The sequence below is a fragment of the Eurosta solidaginis genome, chromosome 5, assembly GCF_040869045.1.
Source record: "Eurosta solidaginis isolate ZX-2024a chromosome 5, ASM4086904v1, whole genome shotgun sequence".
In the NCBI taxonomy this organism is placed as follows: Eukaryota; Metazoa; Arthropoda; class Insecta; order Diptera; family Tephritidae; genus Eurosta; species Eurosta solidaginis.
The window spans coordinates 227,615,394-227,640,752 of record NC_090323.1 but is presented as its reverse complement, the minus strand read 5'-3'; the positions used below and the strand labels follow the sequence as shown (position 1 = coordinate 227,640,752).

At 39.4% G+C, this 25,359-nt stretch overlaps 1 protein-coding gene across 3 annotated transcripts in view; it reads left to right on the top strand.

Moving 5' to 3' along the window:
- The window catches only part of Vdup1 (arrestin family protein Vdup1), a 178,941-nt gene extending 158,034 nt beyond the window's left edge, over window positions 1-20,907 (top strand). For all 3 annotated transcript variants that reach the window (XM_067788694.1, XM_067788693.1, XM_067788695.1), the window contains exons 3-4: window positions 1,526-1,708; window positions 17,454-20,907. In XM_067788694.1, the coding sequence (XP_067644795.1) occupies window positions 1,526-1,708; window positions 17,454-17,837 (567 nt within the window). In that variant the 3' untranslated portion in view covers window positions 17,838-20,907. The remainder of the gene's footprint in view (window positions 1-1,525; window positions 1,709-17,453) is intronic.
- Window positions 20,908-25,359: the final 4,452 nt, after the last annotated feature.

Here is a 25,359-nt window from a genome sequence, read left to right as displayed (position 1 = left end):
TATGGCGGCTAGCGCGGTAGTAGTGCTATGCATTTTGCAGAAGACACGCTAGTGGGTGGCTAAGCGAAGATTCGAAGTCAATGGAGGCAGAAGGACGGTTTCCAATGTCTTTGCTATTGGCGAGAGAAGTGATATAGGTCAATATGACTCACCCCCGTGAGCTGGTTTTAGTTTTAGTAGTGGAATTATCCTTACTGTTTTCCATTGTTCGGAAATGACAAAGGACTTCAACGAAATTTTGAAAACGTGAGTCAGGTAGTTTACTTCCTCATCGCCAAAGTGTTTCAGCATTGGTATGGCTCTACCATCTGGATCTATTGACTTAGAAGGCTTGGCCTTTGTAATGGCCAGGGATACGAGATATTAATCCCTGAGAGGGAACAGTGGGTGAATGACCCTGATTGACCCAGTAACAGCATTCAATCTAAACTGGATAACAGGGTCGGAGGGGGTGTCTATTCGGAACGATTGGACATACAAAGATCGTTTCGCCTTCCGGATTACTGTAGCGTATTTCAGGCCGAGCTTGCGGCCATACAAGACGGTGTGGACTGCCTTAGGCAGAAGGCAGTCTCTCAGAAGCACATTTATATTTTCTCAGACAGTCAAGCAGCACTGGAAGCCCTTGACTCTATCACAACTAATTCTGAAACTGTGGTAGGCTGTCGCAGATGACTTAACGTGATAGCTGAACAGTTTACTCTGCATCAGGTGTGGGTTCCGGGACGTAAGGGCATACCAGGTAATGAGATGGCGGATGAGCTTGCAAGAAAGGGTACCTCCCTTCAACTTTCGCCATCCTGGAAGAGGTTGGGCATGCCGCTCTCCAGCTAGGTGGAAGCATCATGATAGATGCCACACGGCAAAACTCACATGGCCGAAATGGAATGAGAAGAGATCGCGAGAGCTTCTCACCCTCCGTAAGAGGGATCTTTTCTCAGGTATAGGTCTTCTCACTGGTCATGTTTGTATTGGACCGCATGCGGAAAGGATTGGCGCTCCATTTAATGATTATTGTAGAAGCTGAGGCAACGAAGGAGAGCCTGACACTGTTAGGCATCTACTCTGTGAATGTCCAGCGCTCGGTAGAAGAAGGCAACGTTTTATGGGCAAGATGTTTCTCGTAGATCTGACTGATATAGCTGAGTTCAATACCCGACGCTTAGTTAGCTTCACAAACTCAACGAATTGGTTTGATTAGGAGAGTAGGAACAAATCCGTGGGGTTTCACAATGGGCCTATAAAGGCCTAGGTGTGCGGCTCCGATGTGGACGGCAGCCACTTGAACCTAACCTAACCTAATGGCCTTTGTCAACCTCTGCGGGGGTAATGGTAATAGGTGGCACGTCGTATTTGTGTTTATGTGCCTGTCTGTTTGCACGACGTCTATACTTGTCTACTGAAGCATGCATTATAAATTCCCAATCCCCATGTAAACACTCACTTCTACTTACTTAAAATCTATTTTCATTATAGCCACTTGATTTTTTAAGAGTTTTATTATGGTAGTTATATATTTTTTTAGCAACCGTTCACTTGTGAAATTGAACACAAACTTGGTGTAGCATGTGTTGGCGGTGGCAAAGTTGTTGCTCGAGTAGCACTCGATCGTGGAGGGTATGTGCCAGGGGAGAGTATATTGATAACAGCACTTGTTACAAATCACAGTAATGTGACGATAAAACGAACTAAAGCCTCCCTTACAGAGGTATGTATCATTTAAATTTTCATAATTTATATATATTAGGGTGACCCTTACTTTACAATACTTTTTCTCGATCTCACCCCCAATGGGCTAGATTCAGTAAGTGTGAGTTGTCAAATGTACATTTTTCTTTCATAAAAATTACATGAAAGAAAAGTGTACAACTTCAAACTTAGTCTTACTGAATCTAGGTCCAGAAATATTGGAATATCCATACAACTAGTACGTGCAAACTTTTAGGCTAAACAATACAGATTTAGCGTTTCGCAAGGAGCTGTAAAAAGTGTGAATTTTAACATTTTTTTGGTCAACCGTAATCCATTAGTCAAATAACAATCGAGTTATAAAATAGAATAGGTGTCAGAAGTTCAATCATACGCATATAATTAATATACATATATACTGTGGCGAATGTTGATATCACTAGGCTGTTAGTAAATAATCACGCAACAACAAAAACGTCAAAGCGAGCCACACTGGGGTACATGAACACATAAATCATCATTTATACACATGCATAGAAGGCGACGAAGAGTTATCTCTCACACACACATGTAGTCATCAGCCGAAATAGTTACTCACACATACACACGCATATGACTATGAGAAAAGCATAAACTACAAATATACATGTATATCGCTGGTAACCAAGCAGGAGATTCTAGAAGGTGAAACGTCTAGACCTTTGGAGAAATGTGCTGACGAGGCAACAGAGAGTACAAAAGAAGCGCAAGGCCAAGAATGACTAATAAGTTTGATTTAAACACGCTATCAGTTGCGAAGTGAAGTATAATTGTACTTCTCCCAAAATAGTCTAATATAGACCATTTTGCAATACAGAATATTGGAGTGATTTATTCAACAGTTTAGCAATTCGAATGTTAGCAGAAGGTTTCAAATAAGCGGAATTTCCCTAAATTCGTTACAATACATCAAAATTTTACACTTTTTTGAGTGCGCAATTTATTAGCTCATTTAATTATAACTCAAGAACGGCTGAGCTGATTTGGAAATGCGTCTTTGCAGATACTCAATTTTGGATGTATGTACATATCGTATGTGCTGAGATTCCCGATCACCAAGCTGATCCGAAGATACGTAATGTTGTAATTACAAATATGATTCATAGGCCGTATGGCGCCGTCAATCGCATTGCATGGTCGATGGCAGATATCGACGGAAATTAACAACGAAGGCCACCACTGGAAACGGTATTTGCAACTTATTTCCAAAACTTTCCAGACACATTGCTACGTTGAGTATTACAATTCAGTAAAGCCAGTAAATTACATTTGCAAATATGTCACAAAAAGCAGCCATATGGCGAGTTTTGGCATCCAATCCGCCATTACCAACGCGCGCTATCAAGATTGTCGTTATGTGAACTTTAACCGAGAAGTATACTTCACGGCTTCGAATGTTGTTCAACATGCTGAAGCACCTCCACATGAACTGGTAAGACATTCCTCATGCCAGAGGTTTTAGCCAATGTTCGGCGAGTTGCAGTTAGGTAGGTTAGATTAGGTGGTAGCTGCCCTGATAAGGAAAGCTCACTTGGACAACACGAAGGTCCGTTGGGATATCACATAAAACAAAAATAACGGTGACTTAGATCTAGCTACTTAGAGAATCGTTGGATAGCAACGATAAAGCTCCAAATTATACCGATCTCAACTTTGGATAAATCCTCGGGAGATCCAAGTGAGTCGCGACCGAAGTACTTTCGCCTAGTTCTGGCAAAAGCTGGGCAGTCAAGCATAAAGTGATTTGGTGATTCCACCTCATTATCCTCCATACAGCTGCAGCAAGATGGATTTTCCAGTATATTGAGACGTACCGCATGGATGCCCATGGGACTGTGCCCTGTCAAAACCCCAATGACCATTGATAGGTGAGCCTTAGTGAACCCAACGAATTCAACAGACCTCCTGCCATCCACTTTCGGCCAGAAAGATCTTGCTACCCTGCAAGACGTGGTGTCCGCCCCACGTTTGTTGAGCTAACTCGAGGTCCAACTATGGAGAAGCAATCCACAGGTGGCCAGCGGAATCCCGAAATCCCTACAGCCATCATCCGGTTCGGTTGTACCGATGCGAGCTAAGATCTTGACAGTTACCCGGGATATCACTATGGTCCGGGACCCAGATAATCTTAATTGTAAAATAATTCGATGCAATCGCAAGCGAGGTCAGGCACTCCCAGACCACCCTCGTTCGCACTGTAGTTGAGCTCAAGGCCTTGATAGCCGCTTAACTATCAGGGTAGATGTGAAATTCCTTAACCGTAGTAGCATTGGATAGCATTTCATCCACCGCATCCTTAATCGCAGCAACTTCCGCCTGGAATACACTGCAGCGATCAGCCAACTTAAACTTGCCGCTGAGTTGCAGTTGCTTATTCTGAAATAGCATTCAGCAGTAAAATTGCCGTTAAATCTTAAATCAGCACATTAGCGCTTTGGAAACCACGCCACTGTTGGCATAATTTCCGAATAAATAAATAAAATAAAAGACTTCGTTTATTTGGGAATCAGCACTAACGCAAGCAACAACATCAGCTTCGAAATCCAGCAAAGAATCTCACCTGCCAATAAATGCTTCTTTAAACTAAATAGACCATTGAAAAGTTAAATTCTCTCGCGGCAAACTAAAATCATGCTCTGAAATCACATCATTCCGGGCCTGCTATATGGTGCAGGAGCATGGACCATGACAACATCACAGCTTTAATGATGAGCTGTACGAGCTTTACGCAGACATCACCATAAAAAAATTAAATAAATAGAAGGCGTGATGTCGCTTTGTCTGGGAGTTCAACCCAGGATCATGGGTGTGGTAGGCGGAGCACGGCACCACGACACAACGACGGCCGGGAAACATCAACATAGTCCACCGAATTAAAACACAGTGAAAACGCTGGCTAGGTCATGTTATGCGATGATTCACCGGCTAAGTAAGTATTTTTATCGGAACCCGTCTATGGAACCAGAGGAAGGACCAGGTGGAAAACGATTTAAATTGTTGGACGGCCATAGTTGTTTAAACGGTTAAGCGCGAATTACGTGAGTAAGGCTGCCGACGTAATAAACACTTGCTCAAATCATCGAATCTATGGCGCTATGTGAAGAAATTTCAGCTGACAACAAACATGAGAGTTGCATTGCTTAATGATATATCTGCTGAAGATTTCTCTGAGCGACGAAACGAATGAATTGATTTCATTTCAGAATTTTTGTAACTTTGCCTCATCGAAAGACGAACTTATCAGTGAAATATTCCCAAACATTATTTCCAACTATACAAATGAATGGTTGAGTGAGCGAGCAGTTTTAGCGGCTAAGAATAACGATTTAGTGATCTAAACTACATAACTCTATTAACTGTGTAACAAATGCAGATGAAGTAACCAAATATCCAATTGAGATTTTAAAGTTCTTGGATGTGCCTAGCCTACCACCACACAAATCACGTCTCATGGTTGGCTATGTAGCAATCATGAGTTCAGAAGACTTCAATTTGGAATTCGTCTTGCATTCGCCATGACTATTAACAAATCACAATGCGATTCCTTGAAAGTTTGTGGTCGGATTCTGGAAAATCAATGTCCAGTCCAAAAAAGTTCGCCGGGTGAGCTAGTATATTTTATTTTGATTTGTAACTCTGTTATTAATTGACCTAAAATTTTAAACATTTTAGGTCCGATTTCTCAGTACAAGTTCAACTAAATTTGTCAGTTAACTACGTCTAAACTAATTCTGCAATTTTTCAGTCTACTTTAACTGAAATTTAAGCTGAGCTTAAGCGGCCGAACTGACGAACTCTAGTTAACCTATCATATATTTGCGTTCGTTTGAAATGGCGTCGAATATACCCAACAAATATTTGGGCTTGATAACCAATAGAGCTCATATTGATAACTAGGCACACTTCTAAAATCTCAAGAGTTGTTTCGAAACAGTGGCTCAACTCGAGAATCATAGCGTACTCAGCAAAAATGCTATTGTTTAAGTTGAAAAAATTCAATTCCCAACTTGTGGTTCTCTAACTGAACTCAAATGTAAGATTCCACACTACAGTATTTTCATGTAAATAAAACAAAATATATATTATTAATTTTTGATTAATTACGCTTTATTACTGCTATCAACCTGGCGTATATTTCTCTCAATAAAAAGCTGTTGGTTTTGGTGGTACCGCTTTTGAGATTTTGTTTTCAAAACTCCACCTCAACTCAATATCCAATGTTGGACATCAATTGGAGAAATGTGTTGAATATTCATTTAAAAACTGTACATTTTTCAAAATCGACGTTGGAGATTCGAGAACTATACATTTTAAAAATTTCTCAAAGGTTGGATAGTGATTGGAGACTCAAGTTGGATATCAACTAGAGAACTACCTGGTTTAAGAATAATTAAATAATGATGTTCGATATCACTTCCAGAAGGAAAAATGTTTTTTCCATGCTTGTTGGGTAAACAAAATCCAGCTGTTGCCGTATCTACAAATTATCTAGATAATGAAACCACCGATGTTGCCGCACAAAAAAGTATACCCCAAAGGCGGGCTTCACAAATCACACAAGAAGATTGCGCAATGCGCATGTAAACATTATATCAGCTGTTTTTTATGTCGTATGAATTGACCCTTTTCCTTTAGTTCTTTTTTTTTCTCGCTCTTTTTTCATTCGCTCAAGGGTGAACTATGGGGTAGATGCGCAGAGCGCAGCAATTTTGAACTCGTATGTGATTTGTGGGCGGGCTTAGACTGTGACTGAAAAACTGCTCTGGAGTTTAAATTGGACTAGAGTTTAAGCAAACTTGGTTTAAGCTTTGCTTAACCAATTACCGAAAAACCGAGCCTTAGAAAATCACATTTTCTTGGGTAAAGGAATATAAGCACTTAAAAAGGTTAAAATTCTTTCTCTTTCAGAATTTCAAGGTCCTTGCGAAACCTCTTAAATCTTTTTTGATTGGCTTAATACTTTGCATATATTTGTTTTCAGCTTATTCTTAGGGGTTACGAGCTCAAACAGCTTTTGCTTCTTCATACAACTAAGGGCTACCCTAATGTACACAATAATAACAGGTTTGTGTGATTTTGAACTAATAGTATTATTATTCTGAAATCTTATTTATTTCTGATTTAAAATATTTTGTTGGTTAGGGTCCTAAAAAATTTAGTTATTTTTTTAACTATTTGAAAAATATAATATCAGCGCGGTGTGGTAATATCACGGTTCAAGGCTATCTGCTTTCAGATGCCGTTCGGAGTGGGTATAAAATATTGTAACGAATTTGCTTGCAAATCCTCTTATTTGCAATCCTCTGCTAAGTTCGAATCACTAAACTGTTGAATAAATAACTCCAATTTGTAATAATGCAAAATGGCCTTTATTAAAGTACTTCACAATACACTCAAACTGTGCAACGAATAGCTTGCTTAATAACCACACTGACTGATAGCTCAATGAGACTCTACTATTCAAAATAGTACTGCTATTGCTCGCTAGATATCGTCTTAATCGCAACTGCTTGACAACTCAAATCAAACTGAATTACTTCTTACTCGCCTGCACCGCTTTTATAGTTTATGCTGCATACTTCTAGGCTCTTCGATTTCCAGAAGTTACTAGTTGTTTCGGCTACAAAATCGCCAGCCACAACTACGCGCACAAATTAATGCCCTCTCTTGTGACCACTGAGATAAGATATATGCATGTGTTTGTGCATTGCCGCTCCGCTGCTCGTATACGTACATATGTGTAGACGCAATTATTTATTCGTTTATGTAAACACATAAAGATTGAATTATTGATGTGAATGTTCGTAGTTTACAGTCTCTCGCGCGCACATAGCCGTATAAGTAAATGCATCTGTGTGTGTGACATCTCTCGGCTGCCTTATATATGTGTATACATGATTTGATTATTGACGTTAACATCGCTTAGCATCGCCTTAGTGATGGTATAGCTTAGGGATGCTAATATCCGTGACACTGCCCTCCACCTAAGTCTGATCGTCCCGATCAGACAAATCTCTCGATCTAAACGCTGCTAGCATCGCCAAATGTATCACTCTTCTACTCCGTGGTTTCTCAATGCTTTGTATGCGGTAGATAGTATCACTGATCTTCTTCACAACCTTGTACGGGCCTTCCCCACTGCACCGAAATTTGGATGGAACACCTTTCCGCCGGTGAGGGTTGTATAACAGTACCAAATCTCCCGCCAAGAAACCTTTCGAATTATTTTCCTTGTCGTACCTGTGTTTCATCTTACTACTCATTATCCTGAATCGTTCCCTCGCACTCTGTTGCTTGACCACTGAAGAACTACTTCGCAGAGCTTGCGCTGGACGGATTTCCTTTGCATAATCAGTATCGTTCCGACGCTTCACAACAGTAGTGTGCCTTGGCTTGAAACCACCCTTGCATTCTTTCTTCGTTTCAGTACGTCCGTTAGGGCTTTTTAATGCCAGTGTTTCTCTCACAGGTACCTTCGGTTTTGATTTGTTTGGCCCATTTGTTCCATCAACCTTTACCTTTGAATTTCGTGGCCTTCGTCGAGTCTTCTCCACCAGTACCCGATTACTGCTGAACCCTTTTTCCAAACTAAAGTTAAGTGGTATGTCCTGGTTCTTATAGCGCATAATTTTTCTCCGCATATCGATCCTGACGTCATGGTCAACCAAGAAGTCCACTCCCAATATGACTTCATCAACGATCTCCGCCACAACGAATTTGTGTAGAACCATGACTTTTCCAATTAATACCTCACTTACCACTTCGCCTTGGACTTGATTATATTCGCCTGTTACCGTACGCAACCTTGCTCCAGGTAATGACTTTACTCTCCTGTAGACCAAATCAGATCGAATCAAGGAATGAGATGCCCCCGTATCTACAGTCAGTACACGTTCTTTACCATCCACATTCCCTCTGACGGTAAGACTGCTTGATTTCCTTCCAATTTGCGACACAGATATCACGGGACATTCAATAGCCGGTGCAAGTTTTCGTTCTTTACATTCGACACGCTCTTGCTCATTTCCGCCAGCTTTGCGTTTACGGCCACCCACATTGTTGGAACTATTAGGACCAAGATCGCAATGACGTGCAATGTGACCTGGGTTGCCGCATTTGAAACATTTAATAACTCTGGCATTCTTCTGTTGAGATCCCTTCAGTGCTTCCAAAATTGTGTCTACCCACTCTGGCCTTTCTACTTCCACACGATGAGCCTTATATGCTGGTTTACTTAATAGGGAGGCAGTTTCCTGAGTCAATGCATGTGATACCGTTTCAGCAAATGTCAGTTTTGGGTTCGCGTATGTAGCTCGCTTCGTTTCCACGTCTCGTATGCCATTTATAAAACTCTGGATTTTTACCCTCTCGGTGTATTCCACGGGTGCGTCCGCATTTGCGAGATGAGCCAACCTTTCAACATCTGAAGCAAACTCCTGCAATGTCTCATTTGCTTTTTGGTAGCGGTTTTGCAACTCAATTTGGAATATCTGTTTCCTATGCTCGCTTCCATAACGTCGTTCTACAGCAGCCATCAATGCTTCATAATTGTTCCGCTCCCCTTCGGGAATCGTCTGTAGAATTTCCGCTGCTGGCCCCTTCAATGCCACGAATAGTGCAGCAACTTTATCTTCCGCATTCCAGTTGTTCACTGCTGCGGTCTTCTCAAACTGTAGCTTAAAGACCTGGAAAGGAACAGAACCGTCAAAGGATGGTGTTTTTACCTTTGTATTGCTTGCTGAAACAGCTGGGCGGTTTAATTGCAACTCTTGTATACGACCTCTCAAAGCATCCACCTCGGCTTCGATTTTTTCCTCAAACTGCGTTATTTTCTCGTCCATACGTGCTTCGAGTTTTGATGATATACGCGCCTCTTGTGCTTCGAGTTGTACTGTTATGCGTGCCTCTTGTGCTTTCAGTTGTGTCTCCATTTTTGATGTAATCTGTGTCGACATTTCTGCCATACGCGTTTCTTGTGCTTCAATCTTCGATGTAATCTGTGTCGACATTTCTGACATACGCGTTTCTTGTGCTTCAATCTTGGATGTTATGCGTGTCTCCTGCGATTCTAGTTGTGATGCCATATATGTCTTCTGTTCTGCCAGTTGAGATGACACTGTCGATGTTTGAGCAGATATTGCAGCTAAAATCATGTTCAAGTCTGTACTGGTAACCGTCTGCGATGTTTCGTTCTTCTCTTCAATTTTTGTTGTCTCCTCGCCATCAAGATGAAAGACATGCTCTTCCACATCAATTCCTTCTGCTTCCATTGCTTCTCGTAGCCGTGCCTGAAGTTCGAGTTTAACGCCGCTTGTATTCAATCCACGGCTCTCCAACTCCTTCTTCAGTTGCGGGATCTTCAATTCACTTAACTTTGCCATGTCCTTGTTGTCCTCTAGAATTTATTCAACAATTCCTCTTCTGACACCAATTGTAACGAATTTGCTTGCAAATCCTCTTATTTGCAATCCTCTGCTAAGTTCGAATCACTAAACTGTTGAATAAATAACTCCAATTTGTAATAATGCAAAATGGCCTTTATTAAAGTACTTCACAATACACTCAAACTGTGCAACGAATAGCTTGCTTAATAACCACACTGACTGATAGCTCATTGAAACTCTACTATTCAAAATAGTACTGCTATTGCTCGCTAGATATCGTCTTAATCGCAACTGCTTGACAACTCAAATCAAACTGAATTACTTCTTACTCGCCTGCACCGCTTTTATAGTTTATGCTGCATACTTCTAGGCTCTTCGATTTCCAGAAGTTACTAGTTGTTTCGGCTACAAAATCGCCAGCCACAACTACGCGCACAAATTATTGCCCTCTCTTGTGACCACTGAGATAAGATATATGCATGTGTTTGTGCATTGCCGCTCCGCTGCTCGTATACGTACATATGTGTAGACGCAATTATTTATTCGTTTATGTAAACACATAAAGATTGAATTATTGATGTGAATGTTTGTAGTTTACAGTCTCTCGCGCGCACATAGCCGTATAAGTAAATGCATCTGTGTGTGTGACATCTCTCGGCTGCCTTATATATGTGTATACATGATTTGATTATTGACGTTAACATCGCTTAGCATCGCCTTAGTGATGGTATAGCTTAGGGATGCTAATATCCGTGACAATATGATATGTAGGGACTGAACATCCCGCCCCACCAAATTGCAGAGAAAATTAAAAGTCAGCAGATGCGAATTACACCTTTTCCAGTTTAAGTTCAGAAATTTACAACTCAAATTCAGAAAATTGCAATTCAAGTTCAGAAAATTACAATTCAATTTCAGAATTTCCAATTTAAATTCAGAAATTTACAATTCAAGTTCAGAAATTTACAATTCATTTTCATATTTTCCAATCCAAGTTCAGAAAATTACAATTCAAGTTCAGACATTTCAATTTAAATTCAGAAAATTACAATTCAAGTTTGTAACAACCCTACCTTGCAGTTAATACTTTGTATCAATATTATTTGTAACATATCTGTAAAACGTACTATTCATGTTAATTAGCAACCCCATTGTACATATGTAAATGCAATACTGTTATGTTAGTTAAGTATTTTGGCTTGATAAATTTTTGCTCATCATCATAAAATTTAATCGGCTTCGAGCTTGCGCCAAGTGAGGTTCTCGTCCAATATTGCTTCGAATAGTTCTTCACATTGAAACAAATTCGAAGGTGATTGTATGCATGTGTTTTTATACAATAACTATTCGTGTAAACGTATTCCGTTTTTTTGATACAATTATACAATAAATACCGAATTGGTGACAAACGAACCTGTATGAAATATTCTTTGAGAAGCGCAAGCAAGGAGAACGATACATTGGCGCCCAACTTAGTGGCCAGCAGTTCGGCAAACAACAACAACAACGAAGGCGAAGTAACAGCAGAGGTCGAACATAACAAAATGGCAACGTTTTCTCCGGAACAGTTTTCACAAATATTAGCGGCAATAAATGTGGGTCATTTACACAATGCACTGCCCGTTTCCGTGGACAACGAGATCCATCAGCAATGGAGGAGTTTATTGCAGCGATCACAGTTTATAAAGACAGAGAAAATTTCTGACGCAGATGCTCTACGCGGTATGCCACTTCTACTGGAAGATTATGCGGCGACCTGGTGGATTGGTGTAAAAGACTCTGTGGCAAATTTCAACGACGTTATTGAACTTATTCGCACTACATTCTCTCCCCCACTGCCTGATTGGAAATTTTTTTTAAACATATTTGAGCATAAACAACAAATGCGTGAACCAACAGACAGTTTTATCTGTAAGAAACGATTACTGTTTTCGCAGTTGAGCGATACCATCAGCGAAGCAGTACAACTGAGTATGATTTACGGTCTACTATCTGTTAGGATAAGAGAACGAGTGCGTCGCGATAAAGCTTCGACGTTTGACGAACTAATATCGCATTTTAGAGATGCAGAAATGTTTTTAGCCGAAACAAAGCATCTCACAACAGCATCAAATGAAAAAGGTGAAACTGGGGATGAGCCGAAGAGGTGCTCGTTCTGCAGATTGCGTGGCCATACTGTAGATGTTTGCTTTAAAAAGAAAAGAGGGCAACAGTCGCAGCAGGCCCAACAACGACAAGAATCTACACAAAGTTCATGTGTATCACTGCCTCATGCTAAACGCGCAGCCACTTTTGCATGCTATGGCTGTGGCGCACCGGGGGTGTACCGCGCAAACTGCCCGAAATGCTCTGGGTGTAGCAAGGAAAGCCCGAAATATTTGTCGTTTAACTCTGTATCTACCACTGTTATTGGCAGATCAATTCCGTCCGTCCATGTTGAGATGATGGGACTAAAAGGGGAAGCTATATTTGACACGGGTGCAAAAACGAGCGTTGCTAGCGCAAATTTATAGAAAATTCTTAGTAGTAAGGGGTGTATACTCCAAGAAGTAATGGCTGACGTCTCCTTAGCGGCCACCCCAAAATCACTATTCACCAGGCGTGGTGCAAGATATTTTTAGAAGTTCGTTGCCTATTGGGGAGATAACTCCCGAGAATACATCGCGTTTGTTTGCACCACCTATCAAAATTAAGGAACCCTTAGAGGATTACGATAAATATATCGCTGAAAACTTCCTCCCTATATATATGATGGAAGTAAAAGACCAAGAAAAACGAAGCTGTAGCTTAACAAACGAACAGAAAGTAGAGCTGGATGCATTGCTTCGGGCGAACGCCGACATATTTGGAGAACCAACTTCGGCAACGCCGTTGATCACACATCGGATCGACATGGGCGAACATCCTCCAGTCGCTTTGCCACCATATCGTGTATCGCCACAACGTAAAGAAGAACTAAAACATGAAATAGCTAAGATGTTGGAGACAGGAGTGATTATTCAGTGCGAATCACCATGGGCTGCTCCTGTAGTAATTGTACTGAAGAAGACAGGGGGATACGTATCTGTATTGACTACAGGGAACTAAATGCCATAACGAAGGCAGATCGGTATCCCCTGCCCCGTATTGATGACTTACTGCAATCAGCGAAAACGACTAATTTCATGTCAAAATTAGATTTACAGTCTGGTTATTGGCAGATTGGAGTTGAGGAGAGTGGTAAAACGGCATTCGTCGCACTATTCGGCATGTACAAATTTACACGTATGCCTTTTGGTTTACGTAACGCACCAGCTACGTTCCAGCGTCTGATAGACCGACTTAAAGTATCGTTAAACAGTCAAGTTCTTCTTGCGTGCTTAGATGACATTATTTTGTGCTCAAATAGTTTCAATGAACACTTGGCACAGCTGAAACAACTTTTCGGCCTTATACGACAATTTGGTCTGAAGGCAAACTTTAGAGTTGGGTCGTTTCGTTCTGAACTTGTTCAATTGACCGGGTCTCTCAACTGAACAAGTGAACTAGATCTTCGATTTCGGTTCTATTTGTTCTTTTAGTTCATTTGTTCTTTTAGTTCGTTTTATCTAAAGTTATTCTTTCTCTCTTCTCGTTCGCGAACATTGTAAATTCATACACACATACGCTGAAATTCACAGTGAGCACGAATGTCGATGATGCCACTTACACTAAAGATTTGTGTGGTCATGTGTGTGTGGCACTGCTACAACAATTATGTATGGACTATTTATGAAAAACATCTTTTGTAAGAAACTAATTATTACATTTATTAAACTTGAAAAGTTCATATTTACAATTTGTGTCTCTACTCTTTCAATTTCCTGAATCTTCCGAAATTTGTAACTTTTTTTGAAGTTAATTATACATATATATGTATATTAACTTATTTATTCATAACACATTTAAATATACCTACACAAAGCATTGCTGCATACACACCCCTCTCTATACTTGCCGGCTTTTTTCGCTGGTGCGAGCAGCAATTTATTTTTAAAGTAAAGAAAAATGCTGTCTGGTCATGGACGAATAAGCAACAATCGGCGTTCGACGAGTTGAAAAGATTATTGACGACATCACCCATTTTGAAACAAACCGACGAAAACCGACCATATATTTTAAAGACCGATGCAAGTGGGTATGCATTAGGGGCAGTATTACTCCAGGGGGAGGGAGCAGATGAGCATCCTATCGAATACGCGAGAAGACTACTGTCAAAAGCTGAAAGAAATTACTCAACGATCGAAAGAGAGGCCTTAGCAATCGTTTGGGCCGTACAGAAGTACCGCGGGTATATACACGGATCCGAGGTAACCCTCATTACGGATCATCAACCACTTAAATGGCTAATGAGCCTGAAGTCTCCTTCTGGACGCCTAGCACATTGGGCCTTAATCTTACAAGTTCATAAAATTACAATTCAAGTTCAGAAAATTGCATTTCAAGTTCAGAAAATTACAATTCAAATTCAAAAAAATAAAAATAGGGGAGGGGGGTCTTTTTTTGTATTGACTGTAATGAAGTATATAATACTAATCTACATAGTAATTTCTTATCACACAACGGATTTTTACTAATTTTTAATTTTTCTTGCTTTTTTACGTTATTATTACATATATTTAAGATAGTAGACCTATATCCTTGAATCAGATTACTAGCGCTAACATTTACCATGTTACGTACTTTAATTGCAATTGCATGAAAGAAAAAAATCCTGACAAACTTTCTGAACTTGAATTGAAATTTTCTGAACTTGAATCGTAATTTTCTGAACTTGAAATGTATTTTTCTGAATTTGAATTGTAAATTTCTGAACTTAATATGGAATTTCTGAACTTGAATTGTAACTTTCTGACTAAGAATTGTAAATTTCTGAATTTAAAATGGAATTTCTGAACTTGAATTGTAATTTTCTGAACTTAAATTGGAAACTCTGAACTTAAATTGTAAATTTATGAACTTGAATTGTAAATTTCTGAATTTAAATTGGAAATTCTGAACTTGAATTGTAATTTTTTTAACTTAAACTGGAAAACTTAAACTGGAATAAAAACTCGGCCTTCATCTCCCCGGTATATAGCGCCTTGTATTACATTTTTTATTTAAATTAATCAGTTATTTCGTTTTGTGGACTTTCCGACATTCATAGTATTTACGTGTACTATAAAAGTAATAGATTTTGACACTCACCATCTTTTCGTGGACTTCAAAGCAGCATTTGACAGTGCAAAAAGGAGCTGATTGTTTGCTGCTATGTCTGAATTTAAGTTCCCTGCAAAGTTAATAAGGCTACACCACCACCTCCGTAAGGATTGGGATGGGCCTCTCCGAGCCATTCGAAGCCAAACGTGGCGTCCTTTTCGTGTGATTTCTTCAACATGATTCTGGAGAAGATAACTCTAGCAGTAGTACTAAACCGTGACGGTACAATCTAATATAAGAGCGAACAATTACTTGAGTATGCTGATGATATTGATATTATTGGCCTGAACAAACGCGCTGTGAGTTCTATCTTCTCTGGATTAAATAAAGAAGCACAAACAGTGGGTCTTGCGGTAAATGAGCACAAGACGAAGTACCTGCTGTCACCTAAGAAAGAACCGGCGCATTCACGCCTTAGCAGGCGTGACTGTTGACGGATCTAAATTTGAGACTGTGAAGGACCAGCATTAACAGCAAAAACAATGTCAGCTTAGAAATCAAACAGAGAATAACTCTTGCCAACAAGTGCTACTTTGGACTGAGTAGGCAATTGAAAATTAAAGTTCTCTCTCAACGTACAAAAATCACACTCTACAAGTCGCTCATCACATCAGCCTGATGTATGGCTTGGAATAATTAACGGTGTCGAGAGAAGATGAGATGGCTCTTGGACTGTTCGAGAGAACAGTTCTTTGGAAGATTTGTGGTGCTGTCCGTGATGCCAACGATGAGTACCAAAAAAGATATGAGATAAAAGATGTTTGACCTTTACGCAGCTATGACGATGGTCCAGCGAATAAAAACCCAAAGGCTTCGCAGGTGGAGGAATACTTGACCTCCTTTGGTGCTCCCAATTGGCGTCAGTTATGGTGAAATAGGGATAGCTGGCGTGACTTGTTATGAAACGCCAAAAATCGATTAGGCGAGTAAGCGGCAAATAATGATGATGATGATGAACAAATTTCGTACAAATTTCCTCAAAGAAACTAGTTTTCTGTAGAATTTTTTCTATGATCTGTTAGGGAATACAAAGTTACGTTAATCTTTCTATCCAAGAAATTATATTTCTAAACGAATAACAAAATCTACTCCAATTAGTGTAGAATCCAAAGGCAGTTATGTATGTATGTATGACAAGACAACCCTCCAAATGATGCATGCCTAGTTTGTCAGAATGAGGGAAAACGTCAACAAGATGAGAACACCTGAATATTCAATTCAACACATGACAGAGCTGGGCGATAAGGATTGCAGTAATCGTAATTTTATAAAGTTGAAATTACGAACCATGATTACGACTCCGGTAATCGTAATTTTGAAAAACGAGGCTTCAAAAAAGGCGCTCCTTTTCATGCGATTTCGTTTACATAATGTTGGAGAAGATAATTTCAGCAGTAGAACTAAACCGCGATGGTACAATCTATTGCTGAAATCGTAATGTTAGTTGCAATCAATTACACATGTCATCTCTATGGCCCAACTCTGTCATGGGATTTTTGTTTTGGAACAATTTTCCGCCATTCCTTGTCAAATTTAGTTCCGAGCCAAAAATTCTAAAAATTTGCTTTGTTTGAAACAAGACGAATCCATATCATGTGGCGGCAAAGCGAATTCAACCAATTCGCCGTGCAGTAGAATTTTAAGCAAGGCGAATCCATACCAGGTGGTGGCTAAGCGAATTCAACCAATTCGCCGTGCAGAAGAATGTCCAATCTAAAGAAAATTTTCATTGATTCCGATTAACTGACATATTGTATTACAAGGCGTTGTATGGAAAATAATCAAGAAGAAGCAATCATCTGTTGGGATAACAACACCTGCTACTGAATTCGCCTTGATTTCAAGTCAAAAGAAAATTTTAATTAATTTCGATTAGCTGACATTAAAATACAAGGCACTGTATGGAAAATAATCAAGAAGAAGCAATCAGCTGTTGGGATAACAGCACCTGGTACTGAATTCGCCTTAGTTTGGAATGAAGAATGAAATCACAAATCACATAAATTTTCGATATAATGGCAGATTTCAAATGAAATGGGATTTAAACTCGCACAAATCCGACACACAACTAAGTCTATATTTTTTTCTATATTTTTATACATATATTTTTTATTCACACAGACCATAGAATATTTGGCACGCGGAAAAGTTGTGCAAACCGAGAAACGTGCGCTGGCCGTTTTGGTGCGTGGTAAGATCCGGCCCGGTAGTAAGGATGAATGGCAAAATGATAGCTTGTATGTACCTCCATTGCCGCCAACAAATTTGCATGGATGTCATCTTATAAAAATTTCCTATGATGTATTCTTTGTAATCGAACCGAAATCATTGGAAAAAGAAATCAAATTACAATTACCTATAGTTCTAGCCACGTATCCGTTTCGTAATAACGCTAATGATGTTTCAAATACATGGCCAGACTCAGTACTCAAACCGGATACGCATTATCCCTCTACGTTGCCTATATTTCGACCATGGTTGCATGAGAAGCCTGAACCAAATTAAATAGACTACAAAAGTTTACACACCGACGTGCCTTACGAAAACTAGCGCTTTCACTAGTTTTCGTATGGCACGTCGATATATGGTTACATTTAAACAGTGATGCAATAAAATCAGACAGTTGAAGTCGATAGTACAATAACAAAAAATTAGGGGCCCTCAGAATCCTGTCATGAATTTAAAAGAAGTGGAGGGGGAAAATTTTTACTACTTGTTTACTACTAATGCAATGTCATTGTAAACCGTATCAAGTAGCGCAACTTAAAGCTGGTCGCTCAAAATTAGCACATACACGAAAACATTACTCGACTCCATTTTAAAATCTTTTAGAAAATTGATGTTAAATATTAAACAGATATATACTTTGCCAATTTTGGAATATATAACATTTATAACCACCTTAATTGCAGTAATAAAGATAAAATTTTAGTTTATATTCAAGTATTTAGTTATTTTTTTTTTTAGATATATTTGTAATATTGGTTTTAAGAATGAAGAAATATTGATGCTATGCAACTCTGTTCTTCATTCCACTCTTTTCGAATACCTTCATATTGTAACAAATTTAGTGAAATTCCGCCTATTTGCAACCTTCTGCTTACGTTCGTATCGCTAAACTGTTGAATAAAACACTCCAATATTCTGTATTACAAAATGGTCTTTATTAGTCTACTTTGAAAGTACTTCGCAATTAAACTTCACTTCGCAACTGATAGCTTGCTGCTTACTCAGCTTTCGCTCTTTTTATACTCTCTGCCGTCTCATTCGCATACTTCTAGGCGTTTCTTCTTCTGGAATTTACTACTTAGTTACCAGCTATAAACTACAGATGCACGTTTATAGCCTCTCTCATAGCCATATGCGCGTGTATATGTGAGTAATATTTCCACCGATGATTGCATACTTTTGTGAGTATCTCAGATATATCCATGTGTTTGTGCGTATCCCTCTGCTGCTTGCGTGTACATATGTGTAGACATAATGATTGATTTGTTTATGTTCATACAAATGACTGCTTAGCATCGGCTTAGAGATGATAGTATCCCTTACTGTTGCTAATATTCGTCACAATATACTGCCTTCTACTATATTCGCTACATAACCTCAATTTACAAACTATATAGTAAACAAAATGCAATGTTCGGATAAAAAGCTTGATATATCTCTATTGGAAAATGGAAATTGAAAGAAAGGAAAAGCAAAAAATGGAAATGGAGAAGGAGAAGGAAAATTAGAAGAAATTGGGGGAAGTCGGAAAAGTAAACGGAATAAGAAGAATAGGGGAACGAGAGTAAAAGAAAGAAAAAGGGTAAGGGTTAAAAAAAGTAGGAACAAGAGGTTAAAAAAAGTAGTAAAAAGAGTAAAAACAACATCAGGATAAGATTGATCGTAATAGTGAAAGTTGAACTTAGATAAGAGCAAAAGCAGAACGGGTAAGAGGAAAAAGGGAAGATTTACGGAAGAATTAACGAGACGGTAAATGAAAGTAAACCAGAAAATGCAGAGGAAAGGAGACAAGAGATGAAGAAGAGGGTGAGACAGAGGAAAGCCAGATGAATAGATAGAGAAAGTCAAAACAACGTTTTTCGGGTTTGATCATACCTCTGGCAGTATTTCAAGTTTGGCTAACGTTTCCAGCGATAGCCAGAACTGTTTAAAATAAAGATTTGATAAGCCACAGACCTCTTTTTTGCCATCAGGTGAATCTATAAGCTCTGATTTTTTTGGAGCGTCGTTGTTGTGAAACCTCTGCTTCTAAATTTTTTTACACTATCCACCTATTTCTGGTTCATGAGCCTACCTCTTAAGGCTTGGTTTACATAGATAAATGTTGGTTCTTGAGATCGTATACCATCATTATCGAGTTTACGTATTTCAACCTCCCTGATACTCATCCGCAACTTCATGATATTGTTCTACAACGTCAATCGTCTCATTCACGTCAACCTTGTGTTTTCATATTCCTTAATTGTTGACAAAAAAATACTCCGAAGATCCACCTACTCATTTCCGTTGACTAAAACTTTTTCTTAAAGCAAGAAGGCAATGACACCCTCCCATAAACGGAAAGACAGACCGCAGGCGTTCTTTCCTGTGTGATATTTCATATTTTGAAATGGCCGAGTATTGTCAAATACGACCCCATTTTGTAATATTGACTTCACCTGTCTGATTTCATTGCATCATGAACTAAACTAAAATAATTGGGGAGTTCCATACCTTAATGCAAAAAGTTCACTTGGATTTTTTTCCCAGATTTTAAATTTGATTGTATTCTCCATTTCAATATCTACATGGTACATAGTTTGGTATAAGGATATATTATTAAAAATTTGGATTTTTTTAAATATAATTCCTTTTTTGATTACATTTCTCAATTGTCTCGTAACTCTGTGCTTGTAATTTTTGCGTTTTGGTACGAAGCTCCTCAATTGCAAGCGTTATGACCACGGAAATTTCTATAATGGCTAATGTGCATTTCCATATTATATATACATTAGGGTGGGTCGATTTATTAACCCATATCGCACCATCGATTTTTCGATAGGATTTGTGCTCAGGAAAAAAAGTTCCACTACGCATACCCAAAAAAATAATTTTCGAGCCTGCGAAATTTCATTTTTTTTACTTAGATTTTTAAGGTTTTTTTCATGACTTACTAAAAATGTTCATGTACATATACCCTGTCGGAGCCAAAAATATCCGCTTCAAACGTTGGCGATAACAGTTTTTTTTTTTTTTTTTAGCGGTCATTTTTGGGTCGGACAGGGTATACAAATTTTACAATCAAATGAAAATTTTTTAGTAGGTAATGAAAAAAACCTTAAAAATCAAAGTCGAAAAAAAGTAAAAAACAAAATGAAATTTCGCAGGCTCGAAAATTATTTTTTGGGGTATGAGTAATGGAACTTTTTTTTTCCTGAGTCCAAATCCTATCGAAAAATCGATGGCGCGATATCGGTTAATAAATCGACCCAGTCTAACATACATAGTTTAAAACTACCAGTGATATTTTTAATAAAAAAAAAACATTTAATGATTTTAATGTAATACATTGAGGCGATTTATTTCACTTTTTTGATTTTATTCTGTCTCGACGCATTTACTGGGTGGAAACGTGCGAAAAATAACGTTCTAAAATATTCATCTCTTAACCCTTAATCCCTAGAATATTCCAATTACATCCAGTTGCTAAAGGGGCTAAGCCGGGCAACTTTTCTGGCAAATGAGGGCCTCTTATAGGAAATGTGAAAAACAGCTCTTATTTATCAATGCATTCATTCACGATTTGCATCTGTGGATCTTAAAATCCTTCTGCTAACGTTCGAATTGCTAAACTTTTCAATAAATAACTACAATATTCAATAATGCAAAATGGTCTTTATTAGACTACTTTGAGAGTACTTCACAATAACTCTTACTTAACAACTAATTGCGTGTTTAAATCAAACTGATTAGTCATTCCTCAGCTTGCGCTGCTTTTATAATCTCTGTTACCTTGTCGAGAAACTTTTGCTTGGTTACTAGCTATATGCGTGTGTATTTGTAGTTTATAGCCTCTCGCATAGCCATATGCGTGTATGCGTGCGTAACTACTTCAACTGATGACCACATGTGTGTGTAAAATATCTCTCGTTGCCTTGTATGTATGTGTATAAATGATGATTGATTTGATGTACACAAGAGTGGCAGCTTGCTTTATTGCTGTTGTGCATTTATTTACTTAGTATCAGTTTAGTTATGATAATATTCGTCACAATGGGTTTTATATTTAGTTGCAGCTTTTTTGACAGATGGCTCATAGAAAATTATGTCAAAAAACTGCAACTAAATTTAAAACCTATTTTATTTTGACTACGACTATGCGCCATGGTATTCAGAACATTCTAGGAATAGTTTATTTACTGAATATTTTTTTCATGTTATCTGCTGCAACTTTTCTAAGATTAAATCAAAAATTTAAACCCCGGAACCGAAAAAAAATCGATGATAAACTCTTTCTTTTTCTTCCACGTTGATCTTCCACTAAAACTTATTATCTAGAATGATTTCTAGATATTTTCTGCAAGGTCACCCCTACTAGCTTAGGCTTGCTCCGCGTTAGCGGTCAACCAGACATTAGAAGCCGAGGTATGTATGTCCCGATGCACCCGATCCACCAAAGAGCTAATTGTTGGAAGGCAGTTTCCACTTGTGACCGATACATCTGGCTGGATGTTAAGAACATCCATGATCGCCCGGTTAGACACATTTTAAAGCCCCCGAAATGTCTAAAAAGACTCCTTTATCCTCGCTTTATATTTACTGACTTGCCCCTGGTTCACGCATGTTGTATTGCAGTTTTTCATCCACGTTGGACTTTATGTGCAGTGCACATTGTGCACATCTATCAGCATCTCAAAGGTTTTGAGCAGAATTGATGTTAAACTAATGGGTCTGCAGTCATTGGGAGGAAAGCTACACGAGCAGTTCGCCAAGAGTGCGGTACATGATTCAGACTTATGCAACCATTGAATATTATTTTAAGACGATCACTCTACTCGAAATTTGTACCATGGCAGGGAATATACACCATCTAGGTCCGGCGCCTTAAACTTAGAGAAAGTGTGCATCCCCCTGGTTCGGTCACCAAGCCCGGCACTACCCGCCCAGTGTTCGAAATGTAAGTGCTTTATGATGACTTTTCTGAATCATCTCGATGTGATATGTGTGTCGAAAGGGCCTCCAGGGATTCTTCACTATTACGTGACCATTCTGCGTTCTCTTTCTGTATTAGTTCCTGGACTATGTTTACCCTTGCTAGAACTTTTTTCAATCGTACAGAAAATTTTTCATGAGACTCGTAGCCCTGTAAATTTCACGCTTGTAGAGCCTCAACAGATCCCTATACTCGTCTCGGCACGCCTCGCTTTCTATACCTTTACCAGCTTACACATTTCTTTCACCTTTCTTCCAAGAAGACTCAGCTCATTGTTCCACCATGCCGGCTTTACTCTTTTTCTCTGAATCTTCTTAGAGGGCAAGCTCTGTTTTACGCATTAATATGTGTCTTTGATATCAAATCATTGTTGTTGTGTAGTGATAAGGTTACTCCCCGAAGCCTTTGGGGAGTATTATCGATGTGATGGTCCTTTGCCAGGTACGCTCCGGTAACACAGCACCATTAAGGTACTAGCCCGACCATCTCCGGAACTATTTATATGGCCACATTATACCTTCGGGCCACCTCCCTCCCCCCCCCCCCTCCCTGTCAGAGCCTTGGCTGTTAATGAAACAGGATTCGCCACGGATTGGGTTCGGAGAAGCTATATATTGCGCTGGCAACCTGAAAGGGTTGCGCTACACAACCCCTTGAATCTGGTATTTTAGTTGCCTCTTACAACAGGCGTACCTACCGCGGGTATTTTCTGACCCCCTAACCCGCTGGGGGTTAGCTGAGTTGTTAAATAGAGGGGCGATGACGGAAGGATTTCACACTCAATTGCACATGACTTTGGAGTTGGATAAATGCTTTGCGCTGACCACTTCAATTCTTACATGTCGATCATAGGAAATCATTGAACTCCTCCAGCTTGTTCCCACTGGCAACCTCTTTGGGTTGTTGCTGGAATTTGGTCCAGTTCGTTGACCTAGGGTTTCTAATGGCTCATATTCTCTTTAGGAAAGTTTGTGAACTACAATTGAAATTTTCTGAACTTCAAATGAAACTTTCTGAACTACAAATTAAATCTTTTGAACGACAAATGTAAATTCTGAACTACAATTGTAGTTGTCTGAACTTCAATTATAATTTTCTGGACTTCAATTTTAAATTCTCAACTTCATTTGTAATTTTCTGAACTACAAATAGAAGTTCTTGACTTCAACTTTAATTGCAACTTTGTGAACTAAAAAAGGTATAGTTCTGTCCAACTTAACGACAATCAAAAACTGCGTCTTCCCAAACTTTAATACCGATATGGAGAGCTTAGTGCAACGACCTGATTCCGAGAAAAGTTCCAGGGTGTCCACCTTCGGGGGCATATTCTCTTTGGGGTTGGGATAGATTAAACGGGCCGGTCCATGAGGACCTCACATAGACTGAATGAGTCCGTAGTGTTACCAGAAGTTTATTTAACGACCAAACTGAAAACCCCTATCAAAAACCAGGGCCTATGTTATAAAATAATTTTGTCCTCTTGGCAAATACTAGAAGCCTTCTAGGACCTATGCCACTTGCTGCCTCTAGATCTGACAGCTGTATCACTCCTAATAGCTGGAGTCTTAGCCTCGCAAGCGTAGGTCACGAGCACAAAACATGCTCGATCGTTTCTTCCTCCAGCCCGCACCCCCCTCCCCCCCTCACATCTGCTTTCACTGACCAAGCGTAATTTAAAGGAATGTGACGCCAGAAGGCGGTGTCCAGTCAGAATACCCGCCAAGAGTCTGCAGTCCTCTATTTTTAATGATAGAAGCAACTTTGTTAGTCTAAGGTTGTAAGACCTACACATAATCTTCGACACTTTACTGCCAGCGTTTTCCCCACGCCTTTCCCACTTGGTCGATCATGTGCACCTCTCACCTTCTCTTAATCTCGCCCAATCTGATTGGGACGTCTACGGAGCAGGCTTAATGCGATGCACCCTCTTTAGCTAGTTCATCCACTTTTTCATTCCCATCTATTCCCATATGCCCTGAGACACAGTATATATGTGTGCTTTTCCCCGTCCCGAATTTCCTAAACTATAACACACTTTTAGATGCTTTGCTATACGAGATGATTGCCTTAATTTGGATCTTGGCTGTCAATATGAAAGTTAACACGGCTGCAGTTTAAGCTATTCTCTTCCAGTTTTTCTACTGCTTTGGTTACGGCTAATTTTCCGTTTGGAAAACGCTACAGTAATCTTGCAGCTTGTAGGATCTGTTTATTTCCGGATCAGCAGAGTATACCGCAGACCCCACTTTTCCACTACTTTGGAGCAATCTGTGTATACGTGTACCTCGTCCGCCATTTGAGCACCCTTGCGCCAACCATCCATCTCTGTTGTGGCTTTAAGAGCCCCCCCTCAGGTAGTCTGTTCGTCCTGTAATTTATGACGCTATACTACTACGGCCGTATGGTCTGCGCTCAAGCGGCCCGAGGAATTGAGCCTCGTTGCAGTTGTTAACGCTATGTTCTCTGCCACCAGGTCTACCAGTGGAATGTGCAGAATGGCATACAGTGCAGCCGTCGGGGTTGTTTTCGGGGCTCCCGTAATGCTAAGCATAGATAGCCTGCATGCCCCCTATAATTTTTTGAGGTAGGTTCTTTTTTGTGTGGCTTTCCACCAAACGATAACTCCAACGCTCCTATTTTTTAAGCATGAGGAAACATGGGCATGCATATAGTCGAGATTTCCCAGATACATAGTATATATATAGTGAAGTAATGGTGCTACATTCGGGTTGATCATGAAGAAAATGAAAACGTTAAAAGAATATCTATTTGCGGTCCCTGATTCCATCATTAGATCCTTTCACCCAAAATTTGTGAAACGAGAAA